The 15491-nt window shown below is 52.3% G+C and overlaps 1 protein-coding gene across 4 annotated transcripts in view; it reads left to right on the plus strand.

The window, feature by feature from the left end:
- Window positions 1-1947: 1947 nt before the first annotated feature.
- The window catches only part of VAV2 (vav guanine nucleotide exchange factor 2), a 142948-nt gene continuing 129404 nt past the window's right edge, over window positions 1948-15491 (plus strand). For 2 of the 4 annotated variants that reach the window (XM_088147245.1, XM_088147243.1), the window contains exon 1: window positions 1948-2689. In XM_088147245.1, the coding sequence (XP_088003371.1) occupies window positions 2426-2689 (264 nt within the window). In that variant the 5' untranslated portion in view covers window positions 1948-2425. The remainder of the gene's footprint in view (window positions 2690-15491) is intronic. The other 2 variants (XM_088147246.1, XM_088147244.1) reach the window with 1 other exon arrangement.

A 15491-nucleotide genomic window follows, 5' to 3' on the forward strand; every position in this document is an offset into this window, starting at 1 on the left:
TTAATGTGTTGTGCGAATTGAAAACCAATTTCACTGGCAGGGTTTCTTCTTAGGCTAAGCAAAGACGGAGTTGGGCTCTTCAACATGCTTTTCAGGAATTCAACCAGTCTCTTAGTAAGTTACGTAAATCAGGCCAACTGGTTAATCTGTAATATGGTTTTATCTGGGAATAGCATATTATGCCAAACCAGCAATTTTATTTTGTGAACCAGGATTTAGGGTTTCAGTGTTGCATGAACCTGTCATGGCTGATCCAAGACCAAAGTGGAGCAAGGAATGCCGAGTTCCTAAGGAGAGAGTTGGGCGGGTGACAGCTCCCTAGGACCGTAGCCCCAGATTCTCCTCTCCCAGAAGGTCGGCTGTTGCGGAAGCAGCTCTACAGCATCAGAGCCCCGAAACCTGCACAGAAAGGGGGCGCGGAGAACCGATTGACGGGCACCGGGCTTAACAGTCTCCAGATGAAGTGCAATGACTAGGCGCCACCAGCAGGGGGCGGCAGAACTGATGCAGTGTTTGGAAAATTTCTGCACGGGACCCTTAAACAAAAATAAGATGCGGACTTTCACAGACCAGTCATATCTTTATTAGGACCAACCACAGTGCCCCAAATTAGCAGATCAGTAATCCAGAGCTCTTTATTAGACAAGGTGGAGGTTGCAGACAAAGATCTCACTGCATCAAGCCACAGTATTCTGTAGCTGAAGCCACAACCTGTTTTTCAAGGTGGCACAACTCTGTCTGGAGCTGCCTTGCCCTGCTGCAGGACACCGTGCCACGTGCCGAGAGAGCCACTTGGCTGTGGCCACCTTGCAACCTGTGGGAGGAACAGCCAGGCGCCAGATGAACCTCCAAGCCAGGCCCGGCTCTTGCTTTGAGCACAGCAGGCCCCAAACAGCCTGGGCACAGCTCACCTTGGGGCTTGCGGACCCCTGAATGTCTGGGTGGCCTCCTCGGTGGGGCGCTGTCCCCTTGAAATTCGGGCAATGTCTGCCAGAAGACCTTTTAGGCACCTCTTGGAAGCTCTCCTCTTCGCCCAGAATTCCCGGAACCCCTGTTGAAAGGAGGATCCCCCACACAGACCCCTTTTCATGGTATCTATTTTTGATTGAATATAAATTGCATTGTTTAAATGTTTGTCATGCATCTCAATGCTGTTTCGTATTGGACTTCTGCATTATGAAGCGGTTTCTGATGAAACCTGCAACAAGCGCATTTAACTTTGGGGATGGAAGATTTCTTTCTTGCAGCTGATGAAGAAGTTGTTTACAAATGGGGGGGGTGTCAGCATTTGCAGGCACAATGGGCGGGGCATCATAATCCGGACTCCGCCCTTTCTGTACATGCATCCGGGAGGTGTCAGTTGAAGGGACAGTTGTCATGAAATATGGTCCTCCTTCATCCAAACTTTTCTGAAACTTTTCTATGCAAGTTTGGAAAGCCTTTCTGTATAAAAGGCGCTGAGTTCTTCTGCTTCCTGTCCTCTGTCCTATTCCTTCGCTTTTTCTTGAGCTGTTCTGCTTCGTTAAATACCTGACGCCCTCAAACTGCCACAAAGTCACAAGAACCCCCGAGATGCCTCAGCACAGAAAGCGGCGGATGAGCCCGCTAAACAGGGCAGCTCGATCCCGCGCGGCTTTCAGACGCCGCTCTCTGTGCCTGGCATCCCAGCCCAGGGGCTGCCGCCCGGTGCGGAGAGGGCCCTCGGGGCTGCCCGCCGGCCTTCTGGCTCAAGAGCTCCTGGACGGCGCTTTCGGGGCTGCGCCCTGCGCTGGCCGGCACGGGGCCCCGCGAGGTCGAGGGAGACCGGCGCAGATCGGAACTCGCCGGTCGGAGAGGCTCGCCCCCTTCCGCGGGGAAGGACGCGGCGCTCCGGAGCCTGGGAGGAGCCTGCGCCGCCCGCCCCTCGCCCGGCCGCCCCTCGTAGCCGAGCAGCCAGGCAGCCGCCGCGGCCGCGCCCTCCCCACCGCCCGCCGGCGCGCAGGGGCGGGGAAGAGGCGAAGGGCCGGAGCAGGGAAGCCCCGCCGCGCCGCCTCTCCACAAAAGAGCAGGACGGCGGCCCGGCCCAGCCCAGCCCCACTCGGCCCAGCCCCCCGCCCGGCGCTGCGGCTTGGAGCGGTCGCGGCCCGGCGGGGCTCTTTGTTCGGGGCTCCAGCCAGCCAACGCGGGAGGGAGGCAGCTCAGGGCGGAGGCAGGCGGAGGCAGGCGGGGGCCCGCTGGCCAGCCCGAGAGCAAGAGCGAGCAGCGGGGCATGAAGGGGCGGCGGGGCGCCCTGCCCGGCTCCGGAGTCCTCCAGCAGCGCCCTCCCCAGTGAGCCTCGGCGCCGTCGGTCGGCCGGCACCCAGCCCGCGGAGGCGGCGCGGCTCCTCCCCCTCCCCTCCCCCTCCATGGCGGAGGCCCCTGGCCGCGGCGTCCGTCTCGGCCGAGGATGGCTGTGCCCGTCCGCGTAGGGAGCCCCCCGCGCGCAGCCGCGCGGCCCCAGGGCGCCATGGAGGAGTGGCGGCAGTGCGGGCGCTGGCTGATCGACTGCAAGGTCCTGCCCGCCAACCACCGCGTGGTCTGGCCCTCGGCCGTGGTCTTCGAGCTGGCGCAAGCCCTGCGGGACGGCGTGCTGCTCTGCCAGCTGCTGCACAACCTCTCGCCCGGCTCCGTCGACCTCAAGGACATCAACTTCCGTCCGCAGATGTCGCAGGTAGGCGCGCTTCGCTCCCCGCGCCCCGGCTCGGACGCGCCGGGCTGCGCCTTTCCAGGCGGGGGCGGCGAAGGGCCGCGGCCGCCCTGCTTCGAGTCGCGGCCGCCGCGTCTTCCGCCTCCGCCCCCGCCTCCTGCCCGCGCCTTCCCGGCAGACCCTCCCCCGGGTGGGTAACAAAGGGGAACGACCCCGCCCCCCCGCAAAACGCCGGGGCGAGCTGAGGCCAAGCTGGCCGCCCCCCCCCCCCGCCCTGAGGTGTCCCGGCGCGGGCTGTGCGGTGGACGCGACCTTCTGGGGAGCCCCCTCACGTTCTCCTCAAGCCTCCCACGCGGGACCCGGGGAGGGCGGCTGAGAGCCCCCCGGGAGGGGGTCCAGCCGGGGGGGTGGCACCTGCCGGCCCTGCCGCCCAGGGCTCCGCCAGCGCCGGGGGCTTCCTCCTGCAGGGGGAGGCGGCTCCGATTGGCGATGCCCGCGGGGGGCGGTGCGCTGTTTGGGGCCGGTGACGGCTGGGGTCTTCAAAGTCAGGATCTTTGTGAGCTCGGCCTGCCGTTTGCTTCAGCCTTCAGCCACCTGGCGCTCGCTCTCACCGGTGCCTGGGTTTCCTGGCTGAAAGGGGGGCTGAGCTGGCTGGCCTGCCCCCTGCTACCAGCTGGACCCGGCACTTCAGCTTTAACGCCAGGCGCGGAAACCTCCCTTCCCTCCCTATGCTTTGCTCAGGGCCTGGGTGACTGGGAGCCTTGCATCTCCTGTATAGGGATAGAACTGGAGTAAAGTAGGGGAGTGCTTTTAATGTGGGAGATCCTTCCCCCAAAGACATGGGGTCAGGATTCACGAAGGTGAAGGCTGGTGGGCTGCTTTCTAAGGGGGGCTGGTCTGTATAGTCCTGGCAGGGAAGAATACCTGTTGAAGGTTGATGCATGCGGGGGGGGGGGGGTCGCTCCTGAGAGCAGGAATCTGAACTGAGTGAGGTTTAGTGAAGCAGATTTTCTATCTATCTGTCTTTCAAATTTAGATACTGCTCATCTCACAAAAAAGTGACTCTTTATAACTGATTTCTTGCAACAAATAATATGATCGGGAAAGCCCCACATCCTCCCATGGGGAGATTCAAAGAGCATGGGGGGCCTCTGGTGTGGGCCCCGGGAGCAGCTGCTGAGCTTCACAGCTTGCATTTGTGCCCTGGCATATGGACTGTGGATGGGGAAGCGGGGAGTGAAGGTGACCCATGCTTTAAAAGTGTGTGTGTGTGTGTGTGTGTGTGTGTCTGTGGTGCTTGTGCAGATAGACCCTGTCATTAATTCCCTTTGCTCCTGAAGGAATCTCACTGCTTGGAAATACCCTCACATGGGCAGAAATGGACCTCCCACCTGTGCCTGCCCTCCCTGTGCTACAGAGCCTGGCCTGAGGCTGACCCTGGCCCCAGCCCTAAGCCCCTTCCTTCTCTGCTCTCTGGGGAGCTGGCCCTTCCTGGAAGAGCCTGTTGCCCAGCAAGGCAGACTTTCAGGAAAGCCCAGCATCAAAGTGGGGCTGCTGGTGATCCAGCATTTGGTCTTTGAAAGCCCGTCCCACCTGCGTGTCAGGGCTACGTTTGGACTCCTCTTGCGCTTGTTTGCTAAGTAAGGAAAATTTAGGAGAGGTAATTCAGGGAGGTAAAAAATTGAAAGCAGAGAATCTGGGTTAATGTTAAATATTAAGGTGGCTGGCTTTTCTCCTCTGGCACTCCTAGAAACAATCAGGCCTCAACCAAGGGAAGAAAAGTGACAGTCGGCAAGCAGAACCCGCATTCTGGGCCACAGCCGATGAAGGACCAAGCAAAAACCAGCCCATTGTCTGAGGTTGAAGGCTGAGGGGAGCGGGGGTGGGGGGGACAAGAAAGAAAAGGAAAGGAAGGGAGTGGGGTCATCGGTGGAGGTCCCCCTGCGAGCTACCCAGGGAGGCTGGGATGGTGAATGTTGGTAGCTAATGAATTCTGTCCCGGGTTTGTGTGGCGTTGTAATATTTGAGCTATTGAGCAAGCCTCGTAAATTAACAACTCCCTGGCTACTGTGGAGCCAAAGGGGGGCACAGAATTGTATGGGGGGGAGAGCTGCAGGTAATTGCTGTTCCTTCCGGGTGCTTGGAAGGCTGGACTCAAACTCTTTACCATTGTTATCCTTGGTCAGTTTCCTCCTCTGCAATCTTGCCCCCTGCTCCTGAATCAAAGAGGGATTAACATTTTAAAGAAAGGGAAGGAGGAAAAGAATCACATTCCTAAGGCTATCTGGCTCTAAATTACCCATCCTGCAGTCAAGTTAATCAATGATGAAATGTTAAGCATTACCTTTATGAGGTTGACAAGGGTTTATAAACACATGACTTTTTAAATTCCCTAGAAGTTAAGACTGCAGAAAATGGAGGTGTTTAAACCAGTCCCGCCGCAGAAACCTTTGCTCCCCTCCTGTCCCTTTTGCATGAGTGCCCGCTTCCATGCCACCCAGATGCAGTGGAGCGGCAGCAGTTGTGATCCTTCTCTTGTGTGTGTGTGTGTGTGTGCGCGCGTGTGTGTGTGTACACAGGCAAATTCCTTTGAGTGTCCTTATAGGTTGAGGGCGTGGGGTGGGTTTTGCAGTCACCGATGCCCCAGGATCACAATACTGAAATTCGGCAGCCAAATGGCAAATTTTAGCAGTACTGGTTCTATCTTTTTTTTTCTTATTCAGTTAAGCCTGAACACTTAATGCACATTTTGTGCGTGGAACTCTTTCTAGCCTCTGCCAACTTGGAGGCTGTATTCCTGCACCTCTCTGGCTGGAAAAAGTAATAACGACGATCACAACAACAACCATGTTTTTATGAGGGCAACTGCCCAGCTGAAAAGCGTTGCGCTCTTGGAATGGAGCTTCCTGTGAGCAGTGGAGCTTCGCCTAGATCCAGGTTCAGCGATTGCCTCTTGCTGCTGGGATGAAAGCCAGGAGGGCGGTTGTTTTCATGACCCCCCTGGCTGGCCATGGCTGGAAACCGGCTGCTGTCCTGATTAAAATGTCATCAATAAATAATTGCTGGGCCGCAGGAACCTTTTGATCCAGTGAGCCTGGATGTCCTGCTGCCGCGCTCGTTAGCTGAGCCCCGTCTTTGCTGGCTGAGAATTCTCATAATCCCAGCAGAACTGGCGGATTCCAGCTTAGAGAGAGTGGCTAAATGCTGCCCGCGGGGTGCTTTTTCGGAACTAATTGGCTTCAAGTCAGGCAGTGGATCTCATTGGCCTGGAAACTCCTGTGAAGGAGTCCAAATTCTCCTTGTATATTTGGCGGCTCGCTCAGCGTCCACACCCTGCTGCAGGGCTGGACCAACTGCGGACTTACAGATCAGCCTTTTTGCTCTTTAACCAGGACTTGAAGAGGATGTGACGGAAAGGAAGAGCTAAAGGAGCCCGCTTGTACATGTACGACTCCATCATTGAATTTGCAATTTAAAACCTTGACAAAGACCTGCATATTTTATACATGCAGGACTCTGAGGCTAAAAGAGAAGCAAGTCCTACAAGGGGAAAAAAACCCCTTGGAATTATCAAGCCCTCGGGAGTCAAAAACCCTTGGAGACCTACTTCAATTAACTTGGAAATCTTCCTTTAAATCTTCATTGGCTTTGGGTCTGCTCTCCACATTATAGTGCTCTCTTAACTCCTCCCTCTTTTTTCTCCACCCCCTCCATCTTCTCTTTGTTGAATTTTAGATTTGAGTGTAAGATTCTGACTCTGTCAGTGCACTGTACGCACACCCCTCATCCAAGGAATTTCGGCAACTGTAGTTGCCCTGCAAGGCAGTTTCTAGAGATCCTGCCTTGCTGAGAAGGGTGAGCAGCGCGTGGGGTAAAATGAGGCTGTCTCTGTCCTTGTGATAATGTTCCAGAATGGACAGGTTTTGCATCCTCACCGTTTACACAGAATGCAGCACATGGCAGGGATGCAACGAAGGCTCGTGCTCGTACCCTAGTCCGCACCTTCTCTATGTTACTATAAAGTGTTCTGGGAAAACCCCACTCGACGAAAGCCAGGATAGGCAGTGGAGTCAACTTCTGGTGATGCCCTTGATATAGGGAAGATTGCAGCTTGGCATTTAAGAGGAGGAAATGGTGAAGAGCATGCATTAATGAGCGAAATAACGAAAAGTAGCTCTGTTGTTTGTCTGTGAAACCAAGAGAAAGGCTGGGAATTGAGGTGGTATCATGTTGTAAGTGGGGGTGGGGAATACCTGCATGGAGGTGAAGATGCAGGTTTAATTATAAAGAGCTCTTCTGCATGGAGCTAGAACGTATTCAGTGAATTTGTGTCCTCTGGGCTTTTGGGGTGCCTATGAAAAGCAGGAATTCATACTTTAGGGATTTTACACTGCAGTGAATATGATAATGGAAGAACTGAATATGAGTTTTGGGAAACATTGTAAAATGTTCTGAAAGAACACAGTTGCCAGGGGGATTATTCTGGTTGGTGACACAAATGGATGGGTGGGAATGAGATGAAAGAGGACAGAAAAAACAATTTAAGAATTAAAGAGAATGGGGGCTATCTGCTGCGAAAAAAACCCTAATCTGTGGATTTCAAATGCATGGTTTAAGTGTAAATCTGTACATGCATTTGCAAAAAGGGAATGAATTGAACAGCATGAATGGATGGATTGCGTGGAAAGACTGAGATATTTGATGAGGGATAGAAGGGGATCTGAATGTAGGAGTGGATCTTGGGAAACAGCGAAGGGAAAGAGACCAGGGCACGTAGGACCGCAGGAAGAGGAAGTTCAAGTCCTGTGTGAAGAAGTGTCAGAAGCAGATTAATCTCCCAACAGGAGAAATGGAAAGTGGATGTAAGGAAACAGGATGTGGAAGCTGCTAGGAAAACAGTGAAGAAGATTTGCGTTACCAAGTGTGAACAAAGGGTGTGGAGTTCTGCTGCTGGGATGCATGGGTATGGGCGCTCGGCAGAAAGCTGAACGCTTGCAGGAGCTGCGGAGGAGAAAACGCGTGGAAGAGCTGAAAAAAGAGGCTTGCAAAAAAAGTTGCAAGAAAGACTTGCAACTTGCAAAAATGTCATCAAAGAGAGAGAAGGGCTCTCAAGGAGCCTCCTGCAGAGTGAGTGGAATTAAGAATAATGATGGAGTCGGAAGCGGAGATTTTAGAGACATGTGTGGAATGGCATGCTCTGACGGAGAAGAGATTTGAAAGGTGCTGTGAAGGTCCAAGAAAAAGGATGAAGTGGAGATCAAACAATGTGATAAGGTTGAAAAAGTTAAGGCTGCAGGTGTGGACAGTGAAACTGGATAAATGTTAGAAGATGGAGGCAGTTTACTGATCGTTAAATCTTTGGGTTAATTTGTTTATACCCATGCTTGTGGACTGGAAGAGTGAAATTGTGTTCTCCTACACAAAGGCAGATCGTAAGGCAGACTGTGGGTGCTACAAGGGGTGGCTAGAAAGGGGTTTGACAAAATTCCAATTATCAGCAAAACTTGGGAAGCACAGGGCAGTTTTACTGTGCAGACTACACGACTGCAGGTTACAGAGAAATGTGCGAATGGGAGAAAGTAAGCTTATTGTACCTTCCTTGAGTTGGATTAAGCAATGATGGAATGCTTGAATTCTGGAACGATCAAGCTGGAATGATTTGTCTGACTATGGAGTTGAGGATAGATTGCTGAACCTGATCAGAGTGGTGTATAGTGAATAATGAAATGCTTAACGAATGCTTCAACACTCAAGAAGAGAGTGAGACAAGAATGTGTTGTCAGCCCTCTGGCTATAATGTAATGTATTTCCTGGTAAATGATACGGAACGCCTGTAGTGACATCAGGGATGTGCTCACATGGGACGTGAAAGTGTGCGTTCCTTTGTACGCCGATGAAGCCATCTTGTTGGCTGACAACCTGGATGAGGGTTCACCCATGTAAGGTAGATGTTTATGCAGCAAGAAATATGGATCTGGGAATTATTGGATTGAAGACCAAGATAGTTGTGCCTGACAGGAGAAGAACATGAATAATTGCAAGTTACACATAAATGGGGAAAAGATAGAGCAAGAAGATAATCTGGCAATAATCTTATTTGCTTATCTTGGTAAAATATTTACTAATGATGGGAAAATCATAAGGTGAAAATTCTGGTAGAAAAGTACTGTGTAGTGTATGCTCTGTTGCAAGGAACAAATGTCTCTTGAAAGAAGTGAAAATGGCTATGTATAAATAAAACTCTGCTTCTGCTCACATTGTTACACTGAAGTTTGAGTTAGTATGTCAGGAGAAACAAAACATGAAGCTGAATGCGGTGGGCATGGGGCGTAACAAAAAGAGATGGTCCTGCCCGAAATGAGTGGGCCTGAATTAGGGTGGCCTGAATGCAAAAGCCGGGCCCAGTACAAAGAAAGTATGTCGGGGTGCATTGGCTGTATTGACAGAACGAACGAGGGTGGACCTGTGAGACACATGTGGGAAGGAAGAGGAGGAAGGTCAAGCGGAAGAAGGAGGAGGAGGAGGGTGTGGTGGGATGGAGTTGATGAGGTCCTCCAAAAGAGAGAGGTGCCAGTCCTAAAGAATAAGGGCGATGTGTGGATGGGGGTGGCGGAGGCAAGTGCGGTTTGAAAAGGCAGAACACTACATAGAGCCAGTGACAGAAACTAGAGTTAGCTATATTTATTTTTTGCTTTATTTTTTTCTTACTATATCTTACTTCCATTCTGAATTTTGCAGACTGTGCTTCACCCTGAAAGGGAGTGGCATGATCGATGCATTCATTTATTGAACATGTACAGTGTGCCGCCCAACTTCCAGCAGTGGCGGGTGTGGGTGGTCTGTGTCTCTGGCCAGGGACCGATTTTCTTGCTCTTCACAAAACCCTGCATCTGTTAAAACAGAGCGGCGAAGCTCTGTGTTTTCTTCTTCTGCCACTGCTTGCCTTCTCCAGAAAGGAGCCATGAGGGCTGATTCACCCCAGTTTGCCTCGGTTGGAGCGACCCCGAGCAAAAACTCTGGAGCTGGGCTGCTGTCATTGTTTCCCGCCCCTCTCGGTTGCCAGCTGATGTCCCTCTTGCCCAGACCCGAAGAAGGGCCCGGAAGAGGCCGGGGAAAGATGAAGGCCAGACACGCTGGCTTCTCTCTCTAGTGGACCACGGTCCTCCTGGTTCAGTAAAAGGGTCAGTTATGGAATAACTGGCACGGGCCTTAATCAGGGTTCCTGAAAATGAGGAGGCCCACCCTCATCCCCACACGGGACACCAACTTTATGTCCTTCGTGAGGCTGTTCCCACGGAGCCTCTCCGGGGTGGCGGCCTTTGGAAATTGCTGGAGCTGGAGGTGCGCGGGTTTCCCTTCATGCGGAGGGTCCGGCACCTGGTTCCATGCAGAGCCTCCCTCCAGGGCCTTAGTTGTGGTGCAACCTGAAGGGGCTCTTCCTCCCCTCCACAGCCTCTTTCCAAAAACAGATGTTTCTCTTGGGGACTGCCAGATTAAACATAAATGTACGGGGAATGAAAGGACCAATTTCCCCTTTATTGTGGCTCCATCCTGTAAATAGGACTTGGTCTCTGAAGAGCGCCCGGCATCTATATCCCGTGTGAATTGGGAGCTGATCCCGAAGTTCTCAACAAGAGGGTCGCGTCGAGCCACCAAATCACGTGTGGTGGGAACAGGGATGTGGGGTTTAGCGTGTTGTGCTGACTCCACCTATGGCTGTGTTCACAAAAACATGCGTGGGCTAAAGCGAACGGGCTGGAGTCGAACGATCAGGTGAAGCCACAGAAAGTGCATGCAGGTTAAGAATAACAGCCTCACCTGTTGGACAGAAGTTGCCGGAGGGAGACCGGGCTGACGAAGCACCTTGTGTGAACAGAGCCAGTGGTGTTCCTCTGCTAACCGCCCCCCCCCCCCGGCGCAGCAGAGACCAGGAAACGCGAGGCCCCTTCTGCTGCGGCAGCTTTCACCGCGGGACCCTTCTCCTGGGCTGCTATTGCTGAAAGCCAGCCGTGCCAGTTCCCACAATTGGGGGCAAGGAAACGCAAGAACCGCAGTCTCAGTTCTAAACCAGGTTTCTCTGGATAAGCCAAGAGAAATCTGTACTCCTCCAGGAAAGTCCTGGGAAAACTAGGATTTGGGAATTGGGTTGGTATAGATTGATGAATAAAATAAATGCATGAGAAGATCTTGGCGGTGCCGGTTTGCACGATCAGACCCATCCGTTTTACATTGTTACATGATCCACCATGGCCAACCCCCGGGAGCCTGAACGGCAACCCACAGTCACCAAAAGTTGCCCCCCCTTTTCTGCAGGGGTGGGGAGGGCCGGGATAAGGAGGCCATGAGCTACAAGCCAAGCTATGAAAACCTGGGGAAGGGTGGGCTCCTGCATTTCTTGCCGGAAGTATTTTGCGGACTGAGAATCCCGGCTCTCCCTCCCCACCTTTGAATTACATTCCCTTATACATTTGACAGCTTTGGCCGGAGAGAAGAGGCTTTATTTGAAAGGCCGTAAGCAGATTGTGGCATTAATTCCAGCAGGTTTGTGGCTGCTTCTGTTGGGCAAGGCCAGCTCCCAGTCCTCCCTCCGGCAGACAGAGGCGGCGTTGGAGATTTCCGCCGCCAAGGGCTGGAAACTGCTCGGGGCTCCTAAAACACAGGCAGCGTCCTCTTGCATTGACCACCGCGAGGGCTGGCAGAGACTCAGTTGGTGATCCATAGCAAGCCTCTCCGAAACTGATGGGGTGATCGCTGGGAGTGAGCACAGTCCAAGTTCTTGCAACGGCGTGGTTGAACATGTAAGCAACCACGTTCTCTACGTTGGTTAAAGCAGGAGGTGCGGGGAGGTGAGCGAGAGCCTTCGCGGGGCTGGTTCACTCAAGCAGGAGAAGCCGGTTCTGTAAAAATGGCTTGCAAACAGTCCTCCAGGATATCTCCTGCCATGTTAGAGCAGAGGGGGCTGCCTGTGGAGTCTCTGTGTGAGTCCCTGCTTCCAGTACATCTTCAGGAAGGGAGCCATCCTGTTACACTCAGGGACCACAGAGTTGACAGCAAGTACAGCTCTGGCTGTGGAGAGGCTACGCCATCTGCCCAGAAGAACATATGCCCGGCGGAGACTAGCTGCCCCCCCAACGTTGACCCAGTTGCATCTATGCTCCTTCAGCTGTAAGCCGGCGGGCGGGCGGACAGGTCTTCCAGCCTCTGTGGGGTGCTTAGAAAATAGTAATCACTTTAACTGGGGAGCTTTCAGCTTCTGGAAGAGAATGGGAAGAGCTCTCTGGGTCTTATTTTTGCAGGAGTGTTTGCTACAATAGTACTGATTGTACTGTCTTCTAGGGATAGTACTGAGGTGGAGCACAACAAATAAAAGCAGCGCAAACTGTGGTAGGAATAGCCCGGTACCTAATTCTGCCCACGTTACGGGTTTTGGTTCTCTCTCTGTCCGCAGAACGTGAGTGCTGCGGAAGGCAGAGTGGCGACCCTGCAACGGTGCCTGCGACGGTGGAGGCTGACCAGGCGCACGAGAGACCCAGCCGGGTTCTCCTTCCTCTCATTGCCCTGGCAGCAGGCAGCCTGCGCCGGATGGGGCCACGCTTCCTGGCTCGGTTAGCCTCCCTTCTCTGCAGAAATTGCCCGACAATCCAGCTTCCCTCCAGGGCCACCTGTGGTTCTTAGATGCCTGGCAGGCATGCTGGGGGAGGCAGTTTTAGAGCATTTATCTCTATCTATCTCTCTATCTCTCTATCTCTCTATCTCTCTATCTCTCTATCTCTCTATCTCTCTATCTCTCTATCTCTCTATCTATCTATCTATCTATCTATCTATCTATCTATCTATCTATCTATCTATCAATCATTAAATTTGTATGCCGCCCATCTCCCCCCAACGGGTGACTCTGGGCGGCTCATGCATGCTTGACCCCCCTCGCCTTCATCCTTCAGTTGTCACAAGCATAGACCGGAAACTTAGCAGTGGGGAAACCGTTACTGTCATTTTCATTTTTGAAAAAATAAACTTTCTAGTCATTATGATCCCAAAGCTGGAACTTCCTTGTGACGGGTCACTCTTTGCAACGCTGATATTTTCCAGATAGCAAAGACCGAATATGATGATTAAATGTGTAGAAGGCAGCTGATCTTGCAGCACAACAGTTGGAAAGCAAGGGTCAAAGGACTCCCGGCCCCCCAGCAAAAAAACTTGCCAAAGATTTTTAACCCCGCTCCATGCATTATGCTACATGGTCTGTCACGGGGCGCTTCCCTGAAGAGCTGCCCTCTTGGCGGATGTGGGAGAGGCTCCTTCTCCCCCAGTGAGTGGGCATCATTCAGCGATCACCTGCTTGCCAGCACTGCAGCCCCGGCTGGCGCTTGGCTCTCCGTGCCAGGACATCTGCTCCAGATAGAAAAGAGATCGGGCAGGGGTGCAACGGCAGGGCTGCTGAAAACTCCCTGAAAAGACCCATTGTGTTGTCCTTCCTCTGCCTGGCTGGCTAAAGCTCGAAAATTCCTGGAAGAACCATGTTTTTTCTCGGGACATGAGTTTTGCCAGCAAGAGTACCTTGGTGCCTTCAGTACCAAGGGTTAGCTGACATGCGGGAACCCCGCTGCTGCTGTGATCTGTTGGGCCTGCCTGGCTGCTGAGGGTCTTAGGGGTTGTGCTCCCTGCCCGCCTTTCCTTTGCCGGCCGTGTTTTGCAAGCCAGAAACTGAATGGGCGGCTGGCAAACAGCAGATGAAGCAGTGACTTGGTATGTGGGGTGAACCTCCTCGCCCCTCCTCGGGATGGGGTATTTAAGCCGTCTAGAAAAGTCCTCTGGGGATTTGTAACAAGTCTGCAACGGCCCCCTGAATACAATCTGTGGCTGGCAGTTGTGAGAGTCCGTCCGCAGGATATCAGGGGTCAGGAACCGAACAAAGCCGTGCAGTTAAATTCATCACGATCCCAGAAATTCAGCCTTTCCCTCGGTGGGGGCTGCTTCCACTGCCTCCCTGGGTGATCAGAAGATACAGTGGGGCAAAAAAGTATTTAGTCAGCCAGCAATCGTGCAAGTTCTCCCACTTAAAAAGATGAGAGAGGCCTGTAATTTTCATCATAGGTATACCTCAACTATGAGAGACAAAATGGGGGGGGGGAAATCCAGAAAATCACATTGTCTGATTTTTAAAGAATTTATTTGCAAATCATGGTGGAAAATAAGTATTTGGTCACCTACAAACAAGCAAGATGTCTGGCTCTCACAGACCTGTAACTACTTCTTTAAGAGGCTCCTCTGTCCTCCACTCGTTACCTGTACTAATGGCACCTGTTTGACCTTGTTATCAGTATAAAAGACACCTGTCCACAACCTCAAACAGTCACACTCCAAACTCTACTATGCCCAAGACCAAAGAGCTGTTGAAGGACACCAGAAACAAAATTGTAGACCTGCACCAGGCTGGGAAGACTGAATCTGCAATAGGCAGGCAGCTTGGTGTGAAGAAATCAACTGTGGGAGCAAGAATTAGAAAATGGAAGACATACAAGACCACTGATAATCTCCCTCGATCTGGGGCTCCATGCAAGATCTCACCCTGTGGGGTCAAAATGATCACAAGAACAGTGAGCAAAAATCCCAGAACCACACGGGGGGACCTAGTGAATGACCTGCAGAGAGCTGGGACCAAAGTAACAAAGGCTACCATCAGTAACACACTACGCCCCCAGGGACTCAAATCCTGCAGTGCCAGATGTGTCCCCCTGCTTAAGCCAGTACATGTCCGGGCCCGTCTGAAGTTTGCTAGAGAGCATTTGGATGATCCAGAAGAGGATTGGGAGAATGTCATGTGGTCAGATGAAACCAAAGTAGGACGTTTTGGTCTAAACTCAACTCGTCGTGTTTGGAGGAGAGAGAATGCTGAGTTGCATCCAAAGAACACCATACCTACTGTGAAGCATGGGGGTGGAAACATCATGCTTTGGGGCTGTTTTTCTGCAAAGGGACCAGGACGACTGATCCGTGTAAAGGAAAGAATGAATGGGGCCATGTATCGTGAGATTTTGAGTGAACACCTCCTTCCATCAGCAAGGGCATTGAAGATGAAACGTGGCTGGGTCTTTCAGCATGACAATGATCCCAAACACACCGCCCGGGCAACGAAGGAGTGGCTTCGTAAGAAGCATTTCAAGGTCCTGGAGTGGCCTAGCCAGTCTCCAGATCTCAACCCCATGGAAAACCTTTGGAGGGAGTTGAAAGTCTGTGTTGCCCAGCGACAGCCCCAAAACATCACTGCTCTAGAGGAGATCTGCATGGAGGAATGGGCCAAAATACCAGCAACAGTGTGTGAAAACCTTGTGAAGACTTACAGAAAACGTTTGACCTCTGTCATTGCCAACAAAGGATATATAACAAAGTATTGAGATGAACTTTTGATATTGACCAAATACTTATTTTCCACCATGATTTGCAAATAAATTCTTTAAAAATCAGACAATGTGATTTTCTGGATTTTTTTTCTCATTTTGTCTCTCATAGTTGAGGTATACCTATGATGAAAATTACAGGCCTCTCTCATCTTTTTAAGTGGGAGAACTTGCACAATTGGTGGCTGACTAAATACTTTTTTGCCCCACTGTAGATCGGAATTGGTTTTCAGGGACAGTGTTCAGCTATTTTTGGACGCCCCAGCCCCGCTGGGCCTTCTCTCCATCTCCATTTGCGGTGGATTCATGCTAGACATGCCGGCCGTCACTTGGTCACTCCCAAGGCAAGGTTTCCACACACACACGTGAGTGTTCCAGCCCCAGGCTCTGCACCGTCACAGCTCTCCTTTGGCTTTCATTGGAATGGC

The sequence above is a fragment of the Python bivittatus genome, unplaced genomic scaffold (assembly GCF_059951505.1).
Source record: "Python bivittatus isolate LINGU-HERP-01145 unplaced genomic scaffold, Pbiv_v1 ctg000160_np1212, whole genome shotgun sequence".
NCBI classification, from domain to species: Eukaryota; Metazoa; Chordata; class Lepidosauria; order Squamata; family Pythonidae; genus Python; species Python bivittatus.